At 48.3% G+C, this 24,525-nt stretch overlaps 2 protein-coding genes across 4 annotated transcripts in view; both read right to left on the bottom strand.

Moving 5' to 3' along the window:
* Positions 1-6,061, bottom strand: part of LOC119390742 (uncharacterized) — a 356,206-nt gene extending 350,145 nt beyond the window's left edge. For both annotated transcript variants that reach the window (XM_049414913.1, XM_037658432.2), the window contains exon 1: positions 5,964-6,061. The gene's annotated coding sequence lies outside the window, so the exon portion shown is untranslated. The remainder of the gene's footprint in view (positions 1-5,963) is intronic.
* The window catches only part of LOC119390743 (uncharacterized), a 490,304-nt gene that overhangs the window by 375,633 nt on the left and 90,146 nt on the right, over positions 1-24,525 (bottom strand). Inside the window, exons 11-12 of one of the 2 annotated variants that reach the window (XM_037658433.2) lie at positions 21,341-21,487; positions 15,526-15,727 (exon numbers count right to left, since the gene is read on the bottom strand). In XM_037658433.2, coding sequence (XP_037514361.1) covers positions 15,674-15,727; positions 21,341-21,487 — 201 coding nt within the window. In that variant the 3' untranslated portion in view covers positions 15,526-15,673. Of the gene's footprint in view, positions 1-15,525; positions 15,728-21,340; positions 21,488-24,525 lie in introns of those variants that run through there. The other variant, XM_049414914.1, reaches the window with a different exon arrangement.

Here is a 24,525-nt window from a genome sequence, read left to right as displayed (position 1 = left end):
TTAACTACAGTGATATCTGAAGTTGCAATCAAAGTTGGAGGTGAAGCAGGAAGGCAAGAAATAATCTCTTCCAAACCACAAAGACTAATACAGACACGACGACAGATGAAAGGGAGAAACTCATGATCAGAAATAGCATTCGTAGAGCTAACAAAGCTGGTCCGCAAAAAGAAAGTCGGTGACATAAGGAATTATAACGGGCAGGAGGTAGTGGTAGGCGCAGAAAAAGAAGCAGCATAAATACATTTAAAAGTAAAGTGTGCATCGGTAAAACCAAAACGCACGTGTTTCACATAAGCAGGACATAGGTATTAGCAACTTTGATGATATAGAGAAAGGAGGAGAAAACTTGTACACAGAACTTTACAGTTCGCAGACAAATGATGACTCCTCACGTGAAATCAAAGTGGAATAAGACCTCGAATTTCCACATATAACCACATATATAGTTAGAAAAGCCATAAAAGGTATGCCCCGAGGAAAGGTGACCGGACAAGGTGGCTTAACTTTCGCTTTAATCAAAGATGTAGGGAATTTTATATTAAAGAAACTCGCGACACTCTAGACTTACTGCCTCAAAATTGTTCATGTTCCAGTGAGCTGGAAAAATTTCGAACATTTTATTAAGGCGAAATCTTTAGATGCCTCCTCACACGGGAAAATCTCTCGGCGTCCAGCGTCGACGGCCCACGTCGGTGGCGTGAGCACGAAAGATGCAAAAAATTATCACGTGATGACAACACCATATGACGTCATCATGACCTCACAGTTCTCCAAAATTTGTTACGTCACCCTGACGTAGTCATGACGTCACTGTGACGTTGCAATGCCTCTGATGCTGGATGCATTGCAAAATCTCGTTAGTTGCTGAAAGCTTTCGGAGGGGGATGAGAGAGGTTCAGTACGCCCACTTATAAGAAAAAGAAAAAGGTGGCTTTCACTTTAGAGTCTACTGAGGCGGATGTGTAAGGGACACTGTGGGTTTTTAGGGGTCAAGCTCCTTATAGCATCACCTGGTCGGTCGTCGCTCCATGCGGCGTGTCCCCGCCGTTGCGTTTCCCGTATAATTCAATAGATGGCGCTGCCCCATAGAGATGCATGCAAAGTGCAGTTGGGTGACGATATACTTGATGGCGCTGTCCCATAGAGATGTGTGCAATATGTGTGCAAAAAAAGAAAAAAAGCAGCGCCACCCTGCACGCTAGATGGCGTGCAGTAATCAAAGCTGCGTATCGCTTTGATTACTGCTGGGCGAAACCACTGAACATTTCACGGTGTAACCATGATTGCTTCAGGAGCTTTGCCCAAGCTCTTCATCATTCACCCGTGGATATGCTGTAATTTTTTTTAATCCATAGGAAGGGGATGCTCAGGACTTGAAGAATTACAGACCCACATGGTTAGTTGAGTACTATACAAAATATTTACGAAAGGCGTTTCAAACAAGATAAGATAATAGGCACCAGACTTTAACCAACCTAGAAAGCAAGCCGGCTTCAGGAAAGGGTTCCGTAAATGCATCAGAGCCACCTGATCAATCAGGTCATAAGGTCTTGTGAATACAAATATTCACAGCATATCCACGTGGTGAATGATGATGAGTGGGGCGAAGCTCCGGAGAGAATCATCGGTAAACCGTGAATGTTCTGTGTAACGCCCCATCATTCATCATATGGAGAGTGAGAAACACTGTGTGTATATTACAAACATGAAACTTTTATTTTTCTTAATTAGATGATGCTTGGCTTGCGTTGTCTCTTCATTATCACGGCTTTGTGGTCCGTTAAGTGAAGGGACAGAGGTTCTTGTACGGGTTGCAACTGGAAATTAGAAAATGCCAGCTCTATACACGTCCTTCGGATGGTCTTCTCGCCGCAGCCATGCAGCTTGTCGAGCAGCTTCGGCTTCGCGGGCTCGATCGACGGAATCTGCTTCGCGGCGTCGACGTGCAGCTTCGGCCTCGCGGGCTCTCGCCTCAGGATTCTGTCTGCGAGCGCGCGCTGCCGCCGCCTTCCGTGCCCTCCGTTCCGCAGCCTTGTCTTCCATCTGGCGACTCCGAGTTAAAGAGAAAGCGTGCCAAGAGGGAGCCTCATGGCGCGTTACTTCTGAAATGTTGTCTTCGGGTGTCGTTGAAAACACGAGACGTAGTAAAGAAGAAAGAACGGCTAGGCGAACACGCACGAGAGTGTCACTCGTCAACGTCGTCTTCTTCTTCTACTGCATACCAGAACGCTCGCAGTAAAGAAGAAAGAATGCCACACAGGCGAGCTCACTCGTCAACGTCGTCTTCTTCTTCTACTGCATAGCAGAACGCGCGCTTCTCACGAACTAGAGGTGGCTACTCCAAACAAACCTACAAACGGAGGATGGACAGACCCACGGCTAAAGAGCTTCGCCTCTAAAAAAACGTCTGTATGTAGTTTCATGGACTGCAAAAAAGGCAATCCTCTGAGTAGAGATGTAAGTAGTCTTGGAAGCGCCACTTAACTAAGGAGTGCTTGAAATACTCGTATATATGCTTAAGAAATATGCTTAAGCTCACCAATATGCTCACCAATATGCTCAAGAAAGTGTCGACTTCTGTGTGGGGCCCTTCGGAAGATGCCGCCCTTCAAACCCTCGAGCACCGTCTCACACAGTGCCCCGTTTTGGGTCATTTCAAGGTCAAATGGGTCACTGAGGTTCACACTGATGCAAGCCAGGTTGGTCTAGGAGCGGTCCTTGTTCAGTGCGACCCAGACGGAGTTGAACATGTTGTAGCTTACGCCAGCCGCAAGTTATCGGACACGGAACGCCATTAGCACTCGAACGAGTTGGAGTACCTCGCTGTTGCCTGGAGCGTGGACGAGAAGTTTCGTCACTACTTGTTCGGCCGCAAGTTCACGGTGGTTACGGGCAACGCTGCGATTGCGTGGATGCTTGCCAAGCAGCATTTGAAGCACAAGTTCGCCCGCTGGATCATCCGACTGCTAGACTACACTTACGACGTGAAGCATCGAGCAGGGGCGCTAAACCAGGTTGCCGATGCGCTATCGCGGAACCCATGCGAGGAAAGCGTACCACAACCCAAAGAAGGCTGGATTTGGTTCTCGCCAGCAGGATGTTTCGAACTCTCAGCGCCACGATAAAGATTTGGCAGCAATCATAACGTCGCTCGAAGACACGTAGATGAATTCCAAGTTTGTCCTCCGCGGAAGAAAATTGTATCGACGCCATTGGACCAGCAACGAAGAAGAACGCCACCTCTTAGTGATTCCATCGACCATCCTGCACGCCATTCATGATGCCCCGGAAGGTGGACACGTAGGCCGAAGAGCTACTCTGCGGAAGATCCAGGAACGTTTCTGGTGGCCGAGGATGGAGAAAAGCGTTCAATTGTACATCGCAAGCTGCGAGGTCTGCCAAAAGCATAAGCGTCGTCCGGGATGCCAACATGGACTACTAACACCTATTCCACTCCCTGACACTATTTTCAACACCATCGGGATTGATCACGTCGGTCCATTACCAACTAAAGCCGCAGGGAACAGATACATTGTAGTGGCAGTGGACCACTTGTCGAAGTTTGTGGAAGTTGCTGCGGTGCCCTCTCTCGCCGCTGGCTTTGTAATCAAATTTCTAAAGGACCGTATTGAATGGAAGCACGCCCTACCTAAGAAGATCATTGCAGACAGGGCAACCACTTACCGAAGTCGTGAACTCCGATCGTACCTCCGAAATGCTGGTGTCGATCATCAGTTCACTTCAGCATACCATCCACAAGCGAACGGCCTAACGGAGACGTACAGCCAGACCCTATTGGCTCGACTCATTCTTTACTGCAACAACAAGAAACCAAATGAAGCAGACTGGGATGAGCACCTGCAGGCAGCCGCGTACCCGATTAACACGGCGTTCCAGGTTTCCATTGGAACTTCGCCTTATGAAGTTGTCTACGGGCAGATTCTGAAGATGACGGCCGTCAAGAATTTGAGCACCCCCTTAAATGTCGGGCACACCGCTTCACGACAGACCGCCTGCCGCGTCATCCGGGCACGCAAGACAGCTGCAAACGCGCAAGAGGCACAGAAACGGTACTATGACCGCCGTCACCTACCAGGGCCGCAGTACAAGGTCGGAGACGAGGTGTGGGTACAACGATGCGCGCAATCGCCGGGCAAAAAGCTTTACCCGAAGTATGAAGGACCTTTCATCATCACTGAAAGGCTGGGTGAGAACACGTGGCGTGTAGGTTATCCGTGCTGTGAAACGAGTGCGGACAAACGAGGGAAAAACAATTTTTCTGTGCAAGTATCTCGTCTGAAGAAAAGTGAGCTTCGGCAAAACTGACAAGTCGCGTTTTGTGTGTGTTTTTGTATGAAACGAACCGACGCAGTGTGGCCGAATATGATCATTGAAGCCGAACTGGGTTCTGGGTCTCGGGCTTACGCGGCACTGAACATAATAGAACAGCCGGCCTATCGTACGGGCGTTGTCTCTGTTCTCTTCCCTTACAATGTATAAAACATTCGGCAGATCCCACGCGTTATGAGAATCGTTTCATGCGAAGCGATCAGCGAATACTTCTATGCTGCATTTTATGGCCATGAACCAAGCGTTATGAGGTGGATCGACGTGTTTTTGTACGGGTAGTAGCTGTATGCACATCGTAGGCTTACCAGGCCCGTCAACAACGCTGGCGTTTAAAGGGTAACTTATGATGGGACGTAACGTCAGCCCTCACGTTAGAGTACAGACGTCAGTATTATCGAAACTAAGTGAACTTTATGATGTAATCATGTGAATATAATACCTAACTTTAGTTAATGTACTCCTCCGGGGTCGAGCAACGCTAAAATATAGCTTGCTGAATCATAGGAATACAAATGTTATGTTTATTACTGCTCTAAAAGCGGAGCCAATCCTGGAACCCCAGACGTTAATCTGATATGACGCCTGTATAATAGGAATACAAATGTAGTGTTTATTGCTTTCTTGTAAAATTAGGTGGTCAGCACCACAACCACAATTCACGTCGCACTGACATTACGCCTGCATACGCTGTTTCTCCAAACCCATTCATAGACCTGGCGTGTCTGTGTGGCAGAATGCCTGATTGCCACGCAGAATGCTTGGGTTTGATTCTTGCTGGGATCCTGATTCTTATTCTTTCAATTCATCGGGTCAACGCTGCCGATGTCGGCTTTTCTTAACGCTATAACATTCAAATTACCAATTTCTGTGCTCGACTTTCCTGGGTACATATAAACTGCCAATCACTATTGGCGCTCACCCGAATTTGCGACCCGTGGTAAACGCGTATGTGGCACACGAGTCTGGAGGAAAGGGTTTGATGACGTACACGACATGATTTCCGCGTTATTCATGTCATCACCAGAGAGTCATATTCGTCAAGTCGTCTTGCCCTCCCATACCAATTTTGGTCTACACCAAGTTCAGGAGGCCATCATGAGAGCACGCAGACGTAGGCAGATAGATAGATAGATAGATAGATAGATAGATAGATAGATAGATAGATAGATAGATAGATAGATAGATAGATAGATAGATAGATAGATAGATAGATAGATAGATAGATAGATAGATAGATAGATAGAAACGCTTAAAGTGCCAAAGGTTCGCTAAGAAATGATTCGCATTTAACACCCTTGCTTCGCGGCTACATTGCTTCTCCGCAGGAACAACAACAATATCGCAATCGAGAAAGGCGTTAGACAAGGAGATACAATCTGTGCAATGCTAGTCACTTCATATCTGAAAGAAGTATTAAAATGACTGGACTGCAAATGATACGTAAATGAACATTAACGTGGAATATCTAGGCAACCTAAGTTATGGAGATGACATGGTACTTTTCAGCATGGATGTTATTGATTTGCAAACAATTATTTAGGAATAATATTGGTTCACTTCATCCTACAATGAAAAAGTAAAGGATCATATTGCGTAAGCGGCACACGTACCTTTTTTATTGAGGTACAGTTTTAGCGTCCCAACAACCACTTTTCAGCGGACAGGTATATCGCGAGCATGGGCGCTGTTGGTGTTGGAAATTTCGTTCACAGTGCTTTCACTTATACTGCTTCTTAAAGGTGACTAACTGCAAGCGACATTTTATTGTGACTTGTGCGAAGACATATATCAACATGTGGCAGCTTCCTGGCCCTTTGATTTACTGCTTGTTGTGGTTAGAATGATTGAGCAGTTTTTTACTCGCTCGGACATCAATCGCAGAACGTCTGGTGACACTTGATCGATGCACTATAGTTAAAGGGGGGGGGGGTATTTAGTTAGACGTCATAGCAATTGGCATATCACCCAATTTAGTCAAAAGCAAAAGGCTCGCTATTTAAGATTCGAACACAGTTTTCAAACATTTGCGTCGACAAGCGACATTCTTCAAAGAAAAGCTTCAGGAGCCATTCCACTCCGTAAAGGTGGACGAGCAGGACAGCTGTTTAGCACGAGGCACAGAAGCGACACGGCGGTGACCAGTTTGGTAAGAAAGGCCAAGTTGTGAACGTACCCATCAACGTCCACGCCGCTTTGCAGAATCTGGAGCATGCATTGCTTGTAGTTTTTGTTTTCAATTCCCGGGCAAAAGTTTGCCCAATAAAGAGTTCTGTATTTACCAGTCTTACTGCAGCCTCAACCACGTGACAATATTTTGTGCCATTTCAATTTGCCGCTTTCCTTATTTTATATTTAATTTGCTAAGCGAAGAGGAGCAGCCGGTGCCACCATAATGGAGCCAACCTCTCCGATACGTCATTTGAATATAAAAAAGGCAATATTCCGTTCAATTTGAGATAGTGAGTGCGTGCTAACACACTTTTCAGCCAAAACATGCGCAGGCTTCTCCAGAATGGGGAGGGGGGGCAGTTTAACAGCATCGTCGCGCTCCCTCCCTCTCCAGCCTCGCTGGTCGTACACGAAAGAAAGCAAGTGCCGTAATACTGGATGCAAAAATTGAAAATGAAGCGACAACCTGCTTCTCAGAGATGAAAGTGGCCACTAGGGCTTGCTGGTATAGCATTATAATTGATGGTAGCACAGGCTAAGGACAAGGAGAAATGAAGGACACATTCGACACAACATTCCTCTGTTCCTACAAAATTATCTATTCCACGAGACAAGGTCTTTCAGCAAAGCTAAAGGAAAGAAAGAAAGAGAGATAATAGAAGCGATTTTTATTAGGAAGGTCACGATCGATACGTCAGCGCACCATCACTTCAGCTATCTAATAGAGAGTTTTCATTGCTCAGTTAACAATGCGATGTCTAATCACGCGCGTTGTTGCGCACGTGCACGCATATTGCACCTTGTATAAAAGCGGCCGGAGTACCTTCAATAAATTCATTTCAAGGTCAGCGTTCTTTCCTTTATCTTGTGGCGAACGAATTGGTACTGTTTAACGGTTGAGTTCTCCAGCGGCTCCTAGTGGGTCGTCCTCTTATAAACACCGCTCTCTCTCGGTGCCCGTGCTTTGGCCTTGACTGTCGCCATAGCGAATTGTCGCCGAGTGCCGTCCAATAAACAGCTTAACAAATTGGTGGAGAGTGCTGTGCTCCCATTCGATGCCTCTGGAGCTTCGATTCCATCCCCTACCATCTACCATGCCTCAAGACGCCGCCCAGCAGACGCCTCCGCCTACACCGACCTCATGTCCCGGTGTCCCTCGTATCCGCGACCCCCCAGTCTTCACTGGCGCAGATGGGACTGACGTGGAGGACTGGCTCGCGATCTATGAACGCGTGAGTGTCCCCAATAAATGGGACGAGGCAGGAAAATTGAACAACTTGGTTTCTTACCTCGCGGGTATGGCCGGCCTGTGGTACAACAACCACGCATCCAATTTTACGACGTGGTCCGACTTCAAGTCCGCCATTATCAACGTGTTTGCCCGCCCTGCCGTTCGTAGGCTGCTGGCCGAACAGCGTTTGCTAGAACGAGCTCAGCAGGCCGGCGAAACCTTTACCAGCTACATTGAAGACATCCTGGATTTGTGTAAGAAAGCCGACGCCACCATGACGGAATCTGACAAGATGAAGCACATTATGAAAGGCATCGACGACGATGCCTTCACGATGCTGCTCGCCAAAAACCACAGCACAGTGGCCGAGGTCATAACGCTCTGCCAGAGCTACGAGGAGCTGCGCCGGCAACGGTCGATGGCCCGTCGCTCTCCATCCCGTGACGCCGAGCTCGCTGGCTTGTCGACCATATCCGACCACTCCGCCTTGCTCGCAGAGGTGAAGTCATTCGTGCGTGAGGAAATCGCGAGCCAGTTCTCTCTGCTGGACTTTGCTCAACCTCAGTACGTTCAACAGCCGTCAATCACTCTGCTCCCTCCCCCCCCGTCGAGCGATTGAGCAGGAAATCGCGGAGGTAATGCCCGAGTACCACCAGCACCATCCGGCTCCTGCACCATTCAGTTACGCCCAAGTTGTCGCCAGGACGTCCCCAGTAATACCTACGGCAGCCCCACACAGTTACGCCGAAGCCGCCGCTAGACATCAGTCCTTCGAAGCGGCTGTGCCGGCTACCTACGCCGACGTCATGCAGAGGCCACGACTGCAGCCCACGATGCAGTCATATCAGTCGCCACCCCGTCAATCACGTCCTGCGTCAAGGGCGGGCCCTACTCCAGCAAACCGATGGCGCACACCTGACAACCGCCCTATATGCTTCGCATGCGGTTACGCCGGCCACGTGGCGCGTTATTGCAATCGCGTCCAGCCGCCTCAAGTAGTGTCGCCCGCCACCAGCCAGTCAAACTGCACATTTTACGCCCCACCTACGCCTCTGTCACCGACGTCACGCCAAGCTCCATATACTCGGCGCTCTCCGTCTCCACGACGTCGCTCACTGTCGCCGATGCGCCCACGTCCGGTCGCACGCGACCAGGAAAATTAGTCGCAGTCCAGGAGGCAAGAGCTGCGACGCTATCGAACTGCGAAAGCCCTCAGCGAAGCCCGTCGAACGTGATAGACGTGTTTGTCGACGGTGTTCCCGCATCTGCCCTTGTCGACACTGGAGCCGCCGTATCCGTTATGGACCAAACATTGAGCCGATTACTACGAAAAGTGAGGACGCCACTTTCTGGGATGTCTCTCCGTACAGCCAGCTCCCAGAGTATTCATCCTACAGCAATATGCACAGCTCGCGTCGTCATTCAGGACGTTCTGTACGACGTCGAGTTCATCATAATTGCTGCATGCTCTCGCGACGTCATCCTGGGATGGGATTTTCTCTCCCGCCACGACGCCGTAATTCATTGCGCACAAGCCGAAATCGCACTCTCCCCGTTCTCAGATCTGACGCCGGCAGACACTTCATCGGTATCGAGCAAGATCCTCGCCAAAGACGATACCAAAGTGCCTCCAAACTCGTCGACGGCTGTGACTGCGCCGGTCTCTCCGACATCATTGCACTCATTTCGACATCTGACCACGTTTGCACAAGGAGAGGCTTGCTGGTACCTTTCGCGACCGTCCATGTCACTCAGGGCAGCACGCTATTTTTGTTAACAACCCATCTCCATACATTGTTACGTTGGTGCGAGGGGAATGTCTTGGCTGAGTGGAACCCCTCGAAGACGCTCAAGTTATGGACGCACCCGATGACACGCACTGTCCCAGTTCCGGTAAGCTCAGTGCTGTTTCCGCGTCCGATTCCTCACCTGCTGATGTGTTTAGGTCCTCCATTGCTGACAAACTCACATCTGTCCAGCGTTCCCAACTTCTGCTCCTGCTGGAAGAATTTCGTTCTTCTTTCGATGCCGGGCAAACTTTTCTCGGCCGCACTTCCGCTGTTACGCATCGCATCGACACTGGCGCCCAACCACCACTGCGGCAACGTCCATATCGCGTGTCTCCCGCAGAACGGCGGGTCATTAATCAGCAAGTCGACGATATGCTTCGACGCGACGTTATTCGGCTCTCGGACAGCCCATGGGCGTCTCCCGTTGTTCTCGTTGCGAAGAAGGACGGTTCCGTGCGGTTCTGTGTGGACTACCGACGGCGCAACAAGATCATTCGCAAGGATGTTTATCCGCTGCCGCGAATCGACGACGCGATTGACAGCCTGCAAGGAGCCGAATTCTTTTCATCTCTTGATTTGCGCTCGGGGTGCTTGCAAGTACCCATGGCGGATGACGCTCGACCGAAGACAGCCTTTGTCACGCCCGACGGTTTGTACGAGTTCAACGTCATGCCGTTTGGTTTGTGTAATGCGCCCACGACCTTCGAGCGCATGATGGACACCGTTCTGCGCAACTTGAAATGGCACACGTGCTTGTGTTACCTGGACGACGTCGTGGTTTTCGCTCCGGACTTCGCCACGCATCTCCAACGTCTGCGGCATGTTTTGACGCGTTTGCGCAACGCCGGACTCCAACTGAATCTTAAGAAGTGCCGATTTGCAGCACGGCAGCTGATAATCCTCGGCTACGTCGTGTCCAAGGACGGAATCCTTCCCGATCCGGCCAAGCTTCGGGTCGTGGCCTAATTTCCCAAACCTACGTCCGTAAAAAAACTGCGCAGTTTCGTAGGACTGTGTTCGTACTTTCGATGCTTCATACGAAACTTTGCCACCATCATATCGCCGCTGACGAAGCTCCTTGGAAGTAACGGACCCCTAAATTCGTGGTCGTCCGACTGTGACGACGCGTTCGCAAAGCTCCGTCGTTTGTTGACGTCTCCTCCCATACTACGCCACTGCGATCCTACGGCCCCAACGGAGGTACATACGGACGCCAGCTGTGTAGGCCTCGGCGCTGTCCTTGCGCAGCGCAAACCCGGGTTTCCCGAATATGTCGTGGCATACGCAAGCCGTACGCTTACCAGAGCTGAGACCAATTACACAGTCACGGAAAAAGAGTGCCTGGCGATCATATGGGCCCTTACAAAGTTTCGACCTTATTTGTATGGCCGCCCATTTGATGTCGTCACCGACCATCATGCACTATGCTGGCTGTCGTCACTCAAGGATCCCTCAGGCCGTCTCGCCCGCTGGGCACTTCGCCTGCAGGACTAAGACATCCGCGTGCTGTACCGCAACGGACGCCAGCATGCTGACGCCGACGCCCTCTCGCGCTCTCCCTTACCTGACGACAATGCCCCCTGCTCAGTATCTCACATAGCTCTTGCTTCAATCAACGTTCACACCATCGCTACCGAACAGCGCAAGGATAAATGGATCACCTCGCTGATGGACTTGCTCACTGATCCGTCGGCAACACCATCCACTCGCGCGTTGCGTTGTCAAGCCCACCATTTCGCCGTTCGAGACGACCTTCTGCACCGACGCAATTACAACGCCGACGGCCGCCAGTGGCTACTAGTGATACCCCGCAGTCTGCGTTCTGAAATATGCGAGGACTTCCACTCTGACCCGCAATGCGCACACTCTGGGGTATCCAAAACTTACCACCGCATTCGACAACGACACTTCTGGCGTAGGATGTACCGCTACGTGCAGAAGTTCGTTCGCTTCTGCCTCGATTGCCAACGCCGAAAACCTGCACCGCACGTCTCGCCAGCAGGTCTACAACAATTACCTTGCCCTAACCGTCCGTTTGGGCGCGTGGGAATCGATTTGTATGGACCACTTCCTCTGACTTCGGCTGGTAACCGCTGGGCCATCGTTGCTGTTGACCATCTAACGCGATACGCCGAAACCGCCGCCCTCCCAGCGGCTACAGCGCGCGATGTAGCCTCCTTCCTACTACACAGATTCATACTGCGTCACGGTCCACCCCAAGAGCTTCTCAGCGATCGAGGCCGTGTCTTCTTATCAGAAGTCGTGGAAGCCATTCTGAAAGAGTGCCATGCTGTTCACCGCAAAACTACTGCTTACCACCCGCAGACGAATGGCCTAACCGAACGCTTTAACCGCACGCTCGGCGACATGCTGTCAATGTACGTCGCCGCCGATCACGCCAATTGGGATGCCACTCTGCCCTTCGTCACCTACGCCTATAATACCGCCCCTCAGAGCACTACCGGTTTTTCACCCTTCTTCTTACTGTACGGAAGGCACCCGTCACAGACCATCGACACGATACTTCCATACAAGCCGGATCCATCTGAGGTGCGCCTATTTCTGACACAGCCAGGCTTGCTGAAGAGTGTCGCGAGCTTGCCAAAACATTTAGGACGCAGGAACAAGAGCTGCAGAAGAGCATTCGCGGTGGCACCACCACTTCTGAGCCTACGTTCCTCCCTGGAGCGCTCGTATGGCTCTCAGTCCCGACCACTGCAAGTGGCCTCTCTTCAAAACTGCTGCCGAAATACGAAGGCCCATACCGGGTCGTCGAGCGCACATCCCCGGTCAACTACTTGATCTAACCCATCGATCCAGCTTCGGACATGCGCCGTCGAGGGCGCGACATAGTCAACGTGGAGCGCCTCAAGGCCTACTGTGACCCACTCATAGTGACGAGCTGTTAGGTCGCCGGACGGCTCCCTTTCCGTACCCGGGGTAATTGTGGCGAAGCAATTCGTACTGTTTAACGGTTGCGTTGTCGCCGAGTCCCGTCCAATAAACCGCTTAACAAATTGGTGGAGAGTGCTGTGCTCCCATTCGATGCCTCTGGAGCTTCGATCCCGTACCCTACCAGCTACCATGCCTCAAGACGCTCCCTTTTCGTACCCGGGGTAATTGTGGCGAAGCAATTCGTACTGTTTAACGGTTGCGTTCTCCAGAGCTCCTAGTGGGTCGTCCTCTTATAAACGCCGCTCGCTCTCGGAGCCCGTGCTCTTGCCCTGACTGTCGCCATAGCGAATTGTCGCCGAGTCCCGTCCAATAAACCGCTTAACAATATATATATATATATATATATATATATATATATAGTATATATATATATATATATATATATATATATATATATATATATATATATATATATATATATGTATATATATATATATATATATATATATATATATATATATATATACATATATATATGGCACAAATAAACTAAAGCAGAAGAAAAAAAATTCTGGAGTACCCGACCGCGGATTAGAACCAGCAAACCCTTGCTCCCCAGCGTACTGCGTTAGACAATTCAACCACACGCCATGTATGCGCCGGCGAAATAACGTCGAGCTATTTATATACACCATGTACCGCTGGTAGCAAGCTAGTCTCGGAGGAGCGTGAGCGTGTTTTCTATCACGCAACGCTCCTAATTTTATTTCAATTTGAAAAGTGCCCTTGAGACGCGCACAAGACAGTGGCCCTTTTCTGTACCCACTCGAGATGTGGAAGAAAAAAAACAAACACCGGGCACGCCTTGCATCAGGCGCCCCCGTGTGGCTGCAGACGCAGGGAGTCACTACACGCGCCTCAGTTTTGAAAGAAAAAAATATCTAAGAGCGTCTGATTTTCCATTGTCCACACTTGCAGACGCCGCGCTCCTAAGTTTCTTTCAATTCACATACTGCCCTTGAGACGCGCGCGACAAAGTGGCCCTTTTCTTTACCCACTGGTGATGTTGAAGGGGAAAAAATCACAGCATATCCACGGAGTGAATGATGATGAGTGGGCGAAGCTGCGGAGGTTCATCGGTAAACCGTGAATCTTCCGTGAATTCTGCTCAGTACATCATCACCGACGTCAGATCGGGCGCGTCTATACTAAAGGTTCGATGAGAGTTATGACGACTTGCAGCTCACTTTAATTTCACATGTACGCTGTAAATTTTCATTGTTTAGAAAACCATTGCTTTAGAAAACATCTGGCGTCTTTCGTTAAGCAGCTGGCGTCTTTTCGTTTTGCTTTAGTAACATCTGGCGTCTTTCCGTTTTGCTTTTAGAAAACATCTGGCATCTTTCGGTGGTTTATTTCATCAATCAACGGCGTTTTGAACTAAATTTTTATTGTTTAATCACGCACACGAGAAATCTCACCAGGCACTACCTTGGAGGTAAACAATGGCTGCTAATGGGAATGAGAGACAGAAGAAGTCGGCTTTTAGCTAACACTAACACTTCTACTTCTACTAACGTTTCCTACTGGAACATGCCAATGACTGCTAATGGGGAATGAGAGACAGAAGAATTCGGCAATAAAAAATTCGCGCACGCTGCGAATGTTTTATTGTTCAACAACGCACAGGAGAAATCTCCCACCGGCACCACCTTGGAGGTCAAGATCTGGTACTAGCGTTACGACTGGTTACGCACTACGAGGGACGAACGGGTGCCGCTTTAAGGAGCTTCGCCCCTAAAGAATCACGCCATACCCATGAAGTGAATGATGATTGAGGAGCTGGCTCAGAGATAATGCGGTAAGCCGTGAATGCTCCGTACAGTTCCTCTACTCTCATATAAAGACGTGACACGTTGTTCTAGCAGCGATTGTGGTCAGGTTGTTGTGGAGCACAAGTAGTCGCAGTCCTTGCAGCTGTGGCGGAACGTGTGGTCGAGGAAATCGCGCTTGAAGCGCGTGTCGGCGCCACCAACTTCAGGTAGCGACCACTTTCGGCGCTTGGCCGCTCCATCCCGCACCCGTACCTCTTCGAGCCATATATATATATATATATATATATATATATATATATATATATATATATATATATATATATATATATATATATATATATATATATATATATATATATGTATATATGTATATATATATATATATATAAAGCACAAATAAAATAAGTAGAAGGAAAAAAATTCTGGAGTACCCGACCGCGGATCCCCGCTGCTTTCGCGCTGCTTCGGCTTCGCGGGCTTGTATCTCGGGGTCCGCACGACGCAGACGTCTGTCTTCGGCCTCGCGAGCTTTCACCACAGGGTCTTGGCGGCAAGCGTACGGTAAGTTCATTTTTTCTGTAGTTTTTTATGTCTTTATGAACGAAAATATCAAAAAATGAGGTCCCTGTGTTTCTGTAAATCGCTACTACTATTTTTCATGCGTCGCGACCGAGTACGCTGAGCTATGTGATGATGGAAATCCATTTGCAAGATCCATGCTGGTAAACCGTAAGTACTTGTTTTTGCTCAAGGTCTTGGTTCTGTGCTCTCAGACAATTGGATTTGATAGTTTACATACTATGCCTATTAATGAGTTGAACCCGTTTACAGAATACTTCGTATTACGTTGTGATTGATGTACTGATATTATTACAGCTGTGTTTCATCAAGAAAAATGGCTATGGTCGGTGACTTGTTAAAAAGTGTTGATAATCACTTCAAAATTCACATAGCATTCGTACGAGGCACGGTGGTACTAGGTGAGGAATTTGACATCATACAAGGTTTATTGTGTGGAACCAATTCATCAGTAGAACATATTTAGGCGATGAGGTCACAGGTAGAATTATATTGAGTAAAGATGCGAGTTAAAATGCATCTAATTTTTCTGCTGAATTGTCAGTACATAAGGTTGTGCGCGCAATTGACGGAACCGCTTCGCTCGAGTAGCTCTTTAAGTTAGCATGGCTGCGCGTCGTAAAAAGAAAAGAGCTACAGAGGCAACCACAAAAGCAGTCAGGCTGCCAGTTGGTGTAGCTCAAGATGCCGAGTGGTGTTGTTTATTATCATAAGCATTTCCTAGTCAGTTCATATTTCGCTGGCGCTCTATGGCTGTCCTTGGTCTTCGCATCGAAAAAAAAGAACATATAGAAAAGAAGACAAGCCAAATAAAGCCAACTTCATCGTCTGTCCATGTCCCAATAGTCCAAGGAGCACTCTCCGTCCAAACACACCTGAAAGAAAGACGAAAGAAATATATTTTCTGCCTTTTCATTGAAACAAAGATGATGTTGACTATTTTGACTGTTGGCTTTCATTTTTTTCTTCTGCTCTTTCTTTCGTTTATCGAGCTTTAAACGTATAATATTGCATCTTAATTGCAGCACTGTGTTCATGGTCAATGTTAGTAAGTGTTATGTTACGTGCTTAAATAAGCGAATTGTCTAATGATCCTGCCTTGAGGGGCTGTATTCTCAGATTACATTCGGAGATGTCGCCACCATATTCCTTTCACTTGGCGCTCATTGGCTGGTTGAGGAAAGGCGGACAAGTAGTCGGTTCATCTTTGGACACGCGAGATTACACGTTACGGAAGCCGACACTGTCGCCAGAAGTGCTCTTTTCAGAATACATACCTTGCGTTCCTGCTACAATTCGCCCTCTTTCGATCAAACTGAAAGAAAATAAAGCGTGCGAACACAGACACAACAGAGGCGAGCAAGACGACTATCAATCGGAAGGGCGCGCGGCGGTGGAAAAGAAAGTAGACACTGTGCGCTCGGGAGAACCGCTCATGGAACAAACGGACACACCACACCGTAATGTAAAGAACGCATTTATTAGCACCTTTTACACAACGGCTAACCCGCTAGCCGAGTCCTACAAATAACTACAGTAACACGGTAAATAACAGAATATAATACTAATATAACACAAACAAACAACATAATACACACAATGTACCGAGAATGCGGCATCACCGAGGTTGGACTCCCAACGGGAGTTCGCGGGGCCAAGCCGCGGAATCAGCCCGACGGACCATCCTCAACACGACCGTCGACGAGTAGGATCCGAACCAAAGATGCCGAATGCTCTTCCTCATGCACCCACCTAACGTAGCCAACAGCGCGGCGCCGTCCAGTACTGTTGCGGGAACATTGGCATCCCTCGCATGGCGCCGACCATGCTAAATACACATCAGCGCGTGCGGGCACCATGAGGCGAAAACGACTTTAAGGGAATTGGGAGCACCCCTACAAGACAAAAGCGTATTCGCTCATGCTCAGACTTATTAGCGCCACCTGTCGATAAGCCACACGTGCTGGCCTACGCGAAAGATAATTGTTCAATCATTCAATTTCTTCTTTAGGCAATTAATTGGAGTTGGCGCTCACGTATGGACTTCCGGTCTACTATCGACATGACAGCCCTCAACCAATCGATGCATTGCTTGATTATTGTAGATATATTATTACACTGTGTATTCATTGAATCTTGGCGTGCATTTACACTCTCCACAATTTAAAGATAGACCACAGGGTGAACCACCGGTAACGCCTTTTCGTGCTCCATTATTATCTCATTAAGAGAACGGCCTCTCGCAGTAAAGAGAAGAGTAGTGGCCGTAGCTAAAAGAAACTGTATTACACCAGTACCACGGTCGATGTATTTGATCGTGTATATTATGAACCTAATGCCAGCCCGCCTTTTGTATGTTACGTGCTCATTCTTTCTCCGCGATGCGGCGCATATCTGATGCAGTTTATTGGCAGCCGAAAAATATAGCTTGAACACAACATCTATACTTCTCACGCTCATTAGCCAGTGCAATAGCCTGTACAAAATACGTAAGCCTACACAAAATACCCGAATAGTTGTTTAGCTGGGCTATTTGGTTCATTGCAACTCAAGTAACATCAGGAAAAGATAAAGGGGCGACGATAGTTCGTGTAGTGCTTTGGGCTCTGCTAAAACGTTCAATCCATATTCAAGAAAACGAACCAATGTAATAGCAAATAAGAAAAGTCACGCACGATTCGACACCGCAGTCATATTGTTTCCCGTGACGAGGGTGTTGTATATCGCGTGCCCTTGTCTTGCAGACGCGAATGCATTGAACATGCAGGTAGGTGAACACCACATTTAAAGAGAACGATACGAGTATAAGTGATTGTTACCAGGGTCAATGTTTCCTACACTGCGCTAAGTGCGTTCATATGCTACGGCGTGCTAAGGCATGCATGCCTGAAAAAAAAATAAAAAAATTGCAGTAAACAATAGTGCATGGACCATGCCTGAAGGAAGAGCGCAGCTGGGGGTGACCTTCGTTGCTCTCTTTCTTTCTTTCTCTTTTTCTCTATTTATTTTATCTACTTTGAATCTGTTTTGTTCTATTTGTTTCTTTCTCTCTCTATCTATTTGTCTCTTTGTCGCTCTTTCTATTACTGTTTTGTCGAGACGCTCTGCTGGTAAGGGCAATGCCCTAGAACGCCCCGCCATCGCAGTGCTTCGCAAGATACCCGTACACACGAGGGTCACGTTCCAAAAGTCCCACTTTATTAACAACCACTCCGTTCATAACCATCAAGGCGCGACTAGTCCGTTAGTATTTTCTACGAGCCTCACACAGTCAGCGCACTAACATGCATACTTCATTAAGAAAGCCAGAACGTCAGTCTGCGTGTTTTCACACGTTTTCCGGAACGTGCATGTTGAGCACCATGAAACCCAGGAAGTTGCGCAGCTTCGTTGCTCTCGGCGTCCATCGCAGACAGGTCTGTGAAAATATCTTGGTGAAGATGACCGCAGACTGCAGTATCCAAGACCAGGCCAGGAGATTTGCTTGTTAGTTCCTAAACATTTGCGCTGGCTGTTGACTGTTGTATTGGCGAAGGTGTCACGGGTGATATTCTCGAAGACACAGATGCGGGAGAAGTAGGCAGGGTATTGACACTTGGGGCAAGGTGTCGACAATTCCTTTTCGACGGAGGCGAAAATCGAAGCATTTTCGATGGAGGCGAAAATGTTTGAGGCCCGTGTACTTAGATTTAGGTGCACGTTAAAAAACCCCAGGTGGTCGAAATTTCCGGAGCCCTCCACTACGGCGTCTCTCATAATCATATCGTGGTTTTGGGACGTTAAACCCCAGATATTATTGTTAAAACAGACACATCGGCATTCGAGTCCAGTTTGAAGCGAAGAGCGTGTATATTGAGTTCAACGCTGACCAACCGGCCAAGGTCCCGGGATGCGTTTGCTGCGAGCAGCTGAATGTGGTTGAGACGCTTCTTCGCCGGGCAATCTTGAACAAAGTGCGCCGAGTAACCACAGTAGTCCCACCAAACGTTCGATGAGATGCGATGCTGGTTATGCTCTGGACGTGTGCAGCGTGGGACGCGTCTGAGCTGTGAGCACTGGCTTGCTTCTTTACAAGAGCGTCTGAGAGGACCTGCTCGAGAATTCCGAGCTTGTTTTTCCTTCTCAGAGTCTTGGTGCTGGCTACCTTGAGTAAGCGCATCTTGAAGAGTGAGCTTCGAGACACGGCAGAACTGGTCCGACAGGCAGTAATCCAGTAGACCCACAACAAAACGGTCGCACACAAAATGGTCTTCTTCCGGAATATGGTAGTTGCACTTCTTCACCATGCTTTTGAACACGGTATGGAACGCGTCTAGTCTCCCCGGGCAGCTGATCGTGTTTGTGGAGCCAGCTGTACTCGTAGACTTCATTGACCGGGTGAACAATGTATCCGTTGGACTTTTCCTTGAGTGCGTCCTACGAGGCGTAAGCTTCCGTGTCAGTCATGAGTGAGGACGAAATAACACGTGCTTGAGGACCCATGCAGTAGAGCAAGGTACGGACCTTTGTTTCTTCGGCAGCGGGCGCTAGGCCTGGCGCGAGGGAGACGTCTTCAAACTGTTGAATACATGCCGGCCACTGACCTGCGTTATCGAAGTTGAACGGCAGCAGAGAGCGAAGGGAAATACTGGTACCAGTGGGAGCAGCAGAACTTGAACTCTCGGGATCGCACATCACAGTGGCAAGATCCTGCATCTGACACCATGTCTAGACGCTCTGCTGGCAAGGGCAATGCCCTAGAACGCGCCCTCAGCGCAGTGCTTCGCAGGAGACCCGTACGCAAAAGAGTCGTGTTCCAAAGCCCCACTTTATATTGGGGCCTTTGGAACCACTCCTTTCATAGCCATGAGGGCGCGACTAGTCAGTTACTCTATTATTTTCACGCGCTGTCTCTGGTTTCTGTTACATCCCTTTCTTTCTCTTAGTTTGTTTCTCTTTATTTCACTCCTTCTTTATGTTCTGTCTTGCTCTCTGTTTTTTCTATTTTTCTGTCATGTCTGCTTCTTTCTATATCGTTCTCGCTCTTTCTATGTTTTTCTCCATCTATGTATATTTTTATGTCTTTATTCTCTTTGTTTCTCTATTTTTCTCTTCCTCATTCTTTCTATCACTTCGTCTCTCTCTCTATTTCGCATTTTCTTTCTATTTTACATCTCTTTCTTTCTCTCCCTGTTTTTCACGCGTTCGTTTTCGTTTGAAACTCCCACCTGGTCTACACGGTTGTGGGGCTTGTCCTATTTCTGTAGCGCACACTCACTTGAGGAGTTGTCTGGTGACACCGCCCAAACTACGGCGAGCTACAAAAGTTGCCCTGTTAAAATAGTGAAATTGTTTCTCAGCAGAAAGACTACAGCGTCACGGTTGGACCTGCTTGAGCGTGAGAGATGTTTATATATATTCAACAAGGAGGAGATGATGTTCTTTGAAAGCTGGTCGTCGGGCCCTGGGCAATTTCACCACATATGCATTTCACGGTGAATCATGTTCTTCAGTAGCGTCGCTAGAAATTTTTTCCGGGGTTGGGTCAGCAATACTTTATGCATGGTCGTACGTGCGTGTGTATGTGTGCGTGTATACACATGTGTGCGTGTGTACACATGCAAAATTGACAATTTTCTTTAACGCTTGTTTTTGTTTCTCTTTCCGCTAGCGTTTTGCTTGTGCACACATATACCTGACATTGCCAGTAGAATAAACACTTCGAAGTCAGAGTACGCTTGGAGCTACTACATGCGTTACAATATACCCTCATCTCGCTTCTTCTGCACGTCGTTGCACGCCTTACCTTCCTTTATGATGAATCCCTTCCAACTAGCTCAAAGTACTGCTGTTCTACAAGCTGATATTTTCCACATTACCACAGTGAGTCTGCCTGTATTTGTCGCTCACAAATGCAAGTATGAAGAAACAGCTTTTGGGCTGATTTTCTTTCTCACCCACTCGATGCACTAGCACGGCTGAAATGTGAGCACCACTGTGAAACTGAAAGCAGACAAGGCGCGCAAACTCATATACAAAAGACACCAAGGCAACACAAACACATGTTATCAACATGAAAGGCGCAATGCGGGGGAAAAGGCAGTACAAACAAATGTTATCTCCACAAACAATTTGTTAGCAAAGGCTGCTGTTTTACCAACGAGAATGTGCACGGAAATACGTGCGCAGTATTTGCTCTGCCTGGTGAGTACACGGAAAGCACTGTTCCCGCTTCCTGGATGCTTGTTCTGTGCGCATGTGCATGATAAGGCTGCTTGTGGCTTCAGACGCGCAAGGACCGTTAATATGGCGCCGCATTGTCTTGTTTTGGCGTTTTCAGTATTTTATATCTCTATTTGTCCGAACTCAATGCAGCGCTTTCTTGTGACTATGATCAGTGACCCACTACATTCTTATACGAGCGAAATGAGACGCTCAGTTTTCTGCCAACAAGTACAGAAATGTGGTGCAAAAATTACACTTGTAAACGAAAGTGAGAGGTATCTCACCCGTTGCGAGTCACATGGTGTGCCGTCAGCGGCACGAGTATACCAGCAATCATACCACCCGCCAGTACGGTTGTCGGTAGCGTGGCGCATGAACCGACAACACTTCTGTTTGCAGTCCTTGTAAGGTGAAACTGTTGTCGGGTTCCTCTAAGTAGGAAAAAAATGAAACATATTTACAATGTCGTAAAATTAGACAACTTACGTTTTGGTAGAAATTGCTTATAATAGCCAACGTAGTGCAAACATTTTCAATGTGCTGATTAAGACGTGACGTTGTACTGGCAGCTATAATAAATTTTATATTCGAGCTGGATGATTACCTACCGTATTGGCTTTGTTCTCACCTGGTTAACAGGTGATCACCAATCCTCTAGTCTGACAGCGTGAAAGCATCGGCGAGTTGGTTTATCATATTCAATATGGAGACGGCGCAAAATTCGAGTACGCAGCAGACGTCAATGAAGAATCATACACAATGGGTGCAGCTTTTTCGAGTGTGTGTTTGGCGTCCTCGTATTTCACACTGTTTCCACCTCGAATGCCTGGCCAAGACCGCGAAGTTGTATTTCGAAGTCATGACGCAGCCATCAGCAACACGCCGCTTCCTGTCTTAAGCCTTCTTCGTGCCGATTCTCTGTAGATATATGTATTGTGCATGTTCCCAATGCCTGATCCTTTTTTTGGCATCCATTGCATGGCGGTGACAATGCTATTGACGCGGTATGTTTTCACCGCATACATTTTAACGTGATAGCGTGAAAAAGCTCGTTTCGCAGAAATTCCGGTGTCGGCGCCGGTGTAGACGTCGTTCGTGGTGAGCGAGAAATCAGCGTTGTCCGTGACAGGAAAATCGAGAAAAATGCAAATAAAATCAATAATAAACAGCTCTGCTTCGAGTGAGAATCGAACACAGGCATTCTGCATGGCAAGCAGGAGTTCTACCACAGAGGCATGCCGTTGCTTGAAACAGCTTCGAAAAAAAAACACTATATCAATGTCTTGTAGTAGAAGGAGTCTCCTTAACGCGTGTAATATTGCGTGGCAAAAGCGTAGAATCGCGAAAGGTTTCAAAACGTGTGTATTGCGCAACGAGTGGGTGTTTTAAAGTCCCACTCTTTACAAAGCGTTCAGACATCTGTAGTTCAATCCGGTGGTGGTGGTGTGCGGCGTGACTACCCTTGCGGAGAAGGGGAGTGGAGAGGAGGCATGCGGAGAGGGTTTGCGCATGCGCAAACCCTCTCCGCACGCCTCGTGTTCGCTCTCCACTCCCCCTCTCGCGCGCCTCATTGTCTCCTGCGACGAGTAGGCAGCAGCGACCAGTGATGCCAATACTAGGGATTTATCGCTAGATCTAGGGATTTTCTGCCTCTTTCAGGGATTTGGCGTCTTTTTGTTGAATCTAGCGATTTTTGTAAGGCTCTGGAAATGTTGCATTACGCGGACTAATCGGAGACATTATTGAGTAATCACGCGTTTTCAACTGGAAAAGCTACCAAAACGATAATTTTCGCTATTTGCTGTTTTTCATATAAGAGAGGTCTCGTTCTGGCGGGCGGAGTGAAGCCGATAGCAGTTTTGTAACGCGAGATTATAATATGCTGCATACTGCGTGGTCCTAAGTCTTTGCGTCTTAAAGCAAAAAGGGTGGATATGCTTTAAGATATGAACCGTTACCAACTAGTCCAAATGGCTGTTTTGCTACTAAGTCTTTGTCCTCGTAAGTGTTTAGCACGTGCGCTTGTATCATCATGAGCGTCGTGATTGGTACTTTGTGAAATAAAGAACATTTTCTCTTGTAGCGCACATGAAAATATGTCAAGTTCACGCTCGCCGCGTGCTTTCACCGTGCAAAGTCTCCATGTCTAATAACTTCTGGACCACGAGACTTTCAGAGAAAGAGAACGAAAGTAGGACTGACAATTGGGGGAGCTTGTAGAGACGAAAAGTCATCGTGTGTTTTCAGTCTTTCCGTCGCGCCGTTTTTATAGGAACGAAAGTAGTGACAAAAATATTTGGACATACGGGAAGCTGATCGAAAGTACAGAGGATGTCTCTCCGCCAGTAAAAAAGGCAACTGCGAGTCATGCAACGCTGACTGACATGTGGAAAATGAAAAAAAAATTGACCACCACCTCGCAAGCTGCAACCACAAGAAAGGGGTTAGAGACTTGCGAGTGACCCAGACAATCACATCGATGCCTTCAATGAGTAGGCAAAGCAAATATGACAGATTTGTGTGTCTCTGTAGCAAATGGCGCCATCTACAAGCCCTCCATGAGCAATTACTCCACAGAAAATGCAGAAAAAGACCTTCAGTGATTGTTAATATGACGTCTTTTGCTTCTAATAAATTCACGCGAATTGGGCCACATAGCGAACGACCTTTATACTTTGTTAAAGGTGAATTACCCTGAAGGACGACGTTGAAAAGGTAATCTAGGAATTTTTCTTGCAATCTAGGGTATCTTCGTGTGTCAATCTAGGGATAAAACGTTTACTTAGGTTGGCATCACTGGCAGCGACGCCTCCGGCGTCTTGACATGGCACGAGCGGCCGATGTCCGCCTCTGCTTCTATGGCTCTAGACGAGGGGTGCTCGTGCCCTCCTTCCTCCTGGGACGAGTTAGCGACTAGTAGGCAGCAGCGACGCCTCCGGCGTCTTTACGTGGCACGAGCGGCCGATGGGCGCCTCTGCTTCTATGGCTCTAGACGCGGGGCGCTCGTGCTCTTCATGCTCCTGCGACGAGTAGGCAGCAGCGACGCCTCCGGCGTCTTGACGTGGCACGAGCGGCCGATGGCCGCCTCTGCTTCTGTGGCTCTAGACGCGGGGCGATCGTGCTCTCCTTCCTTTGCTGAAGAATCCCACGACGACACAATAGGCACCGTTCAGTCGAGTTTGCCAGTCTGACTGCAGCGCCAGAATACATAGCCTAGCGGATAAAGAAAGCAACCTTGAGACGGCCTCAATGAAATTGGAACGCGACGCGCGCGTTTCGCGCCCTGCATCTGTCGGCGGATTGTGGCCGGGATTCATGGGGGACGCGAGCACGCGTCTATTTTCTGCGTGCCCCTAACGGTGAATGTCGAAGACTTTGAGACGGGGCAGTGTGAGCAACGCAGCTCCATCTGGTCAGTGTGCGGTGCCTATACAGTGAGGCTCAAGCTAACCATCTCCCCGCTGCGTCG

The sequence above is a fragment of the Rhipicephalus sanguineus genome, chromosome 4, assembly GCF_013339695.2.
Source record: "Rhipicephalus sanguineus isolate Rsan-2018 chromosome 4, BIME_Rsan_1.4, whole genome shotgun sequence".
In the NCBI taxonomy this organism is placed as follows: domain Eukaryota; kingdom Metazoa; phylum Arthropoda; class Arachnida; order Ixodida; family Ixodidae; genus Rhipicephalus; species Rhipicephalus sanguineus.
Note: the sequence above shows the minus strand (reverse complement) of the source record. Positions and strands in the feature narration are given on the sequence as shown.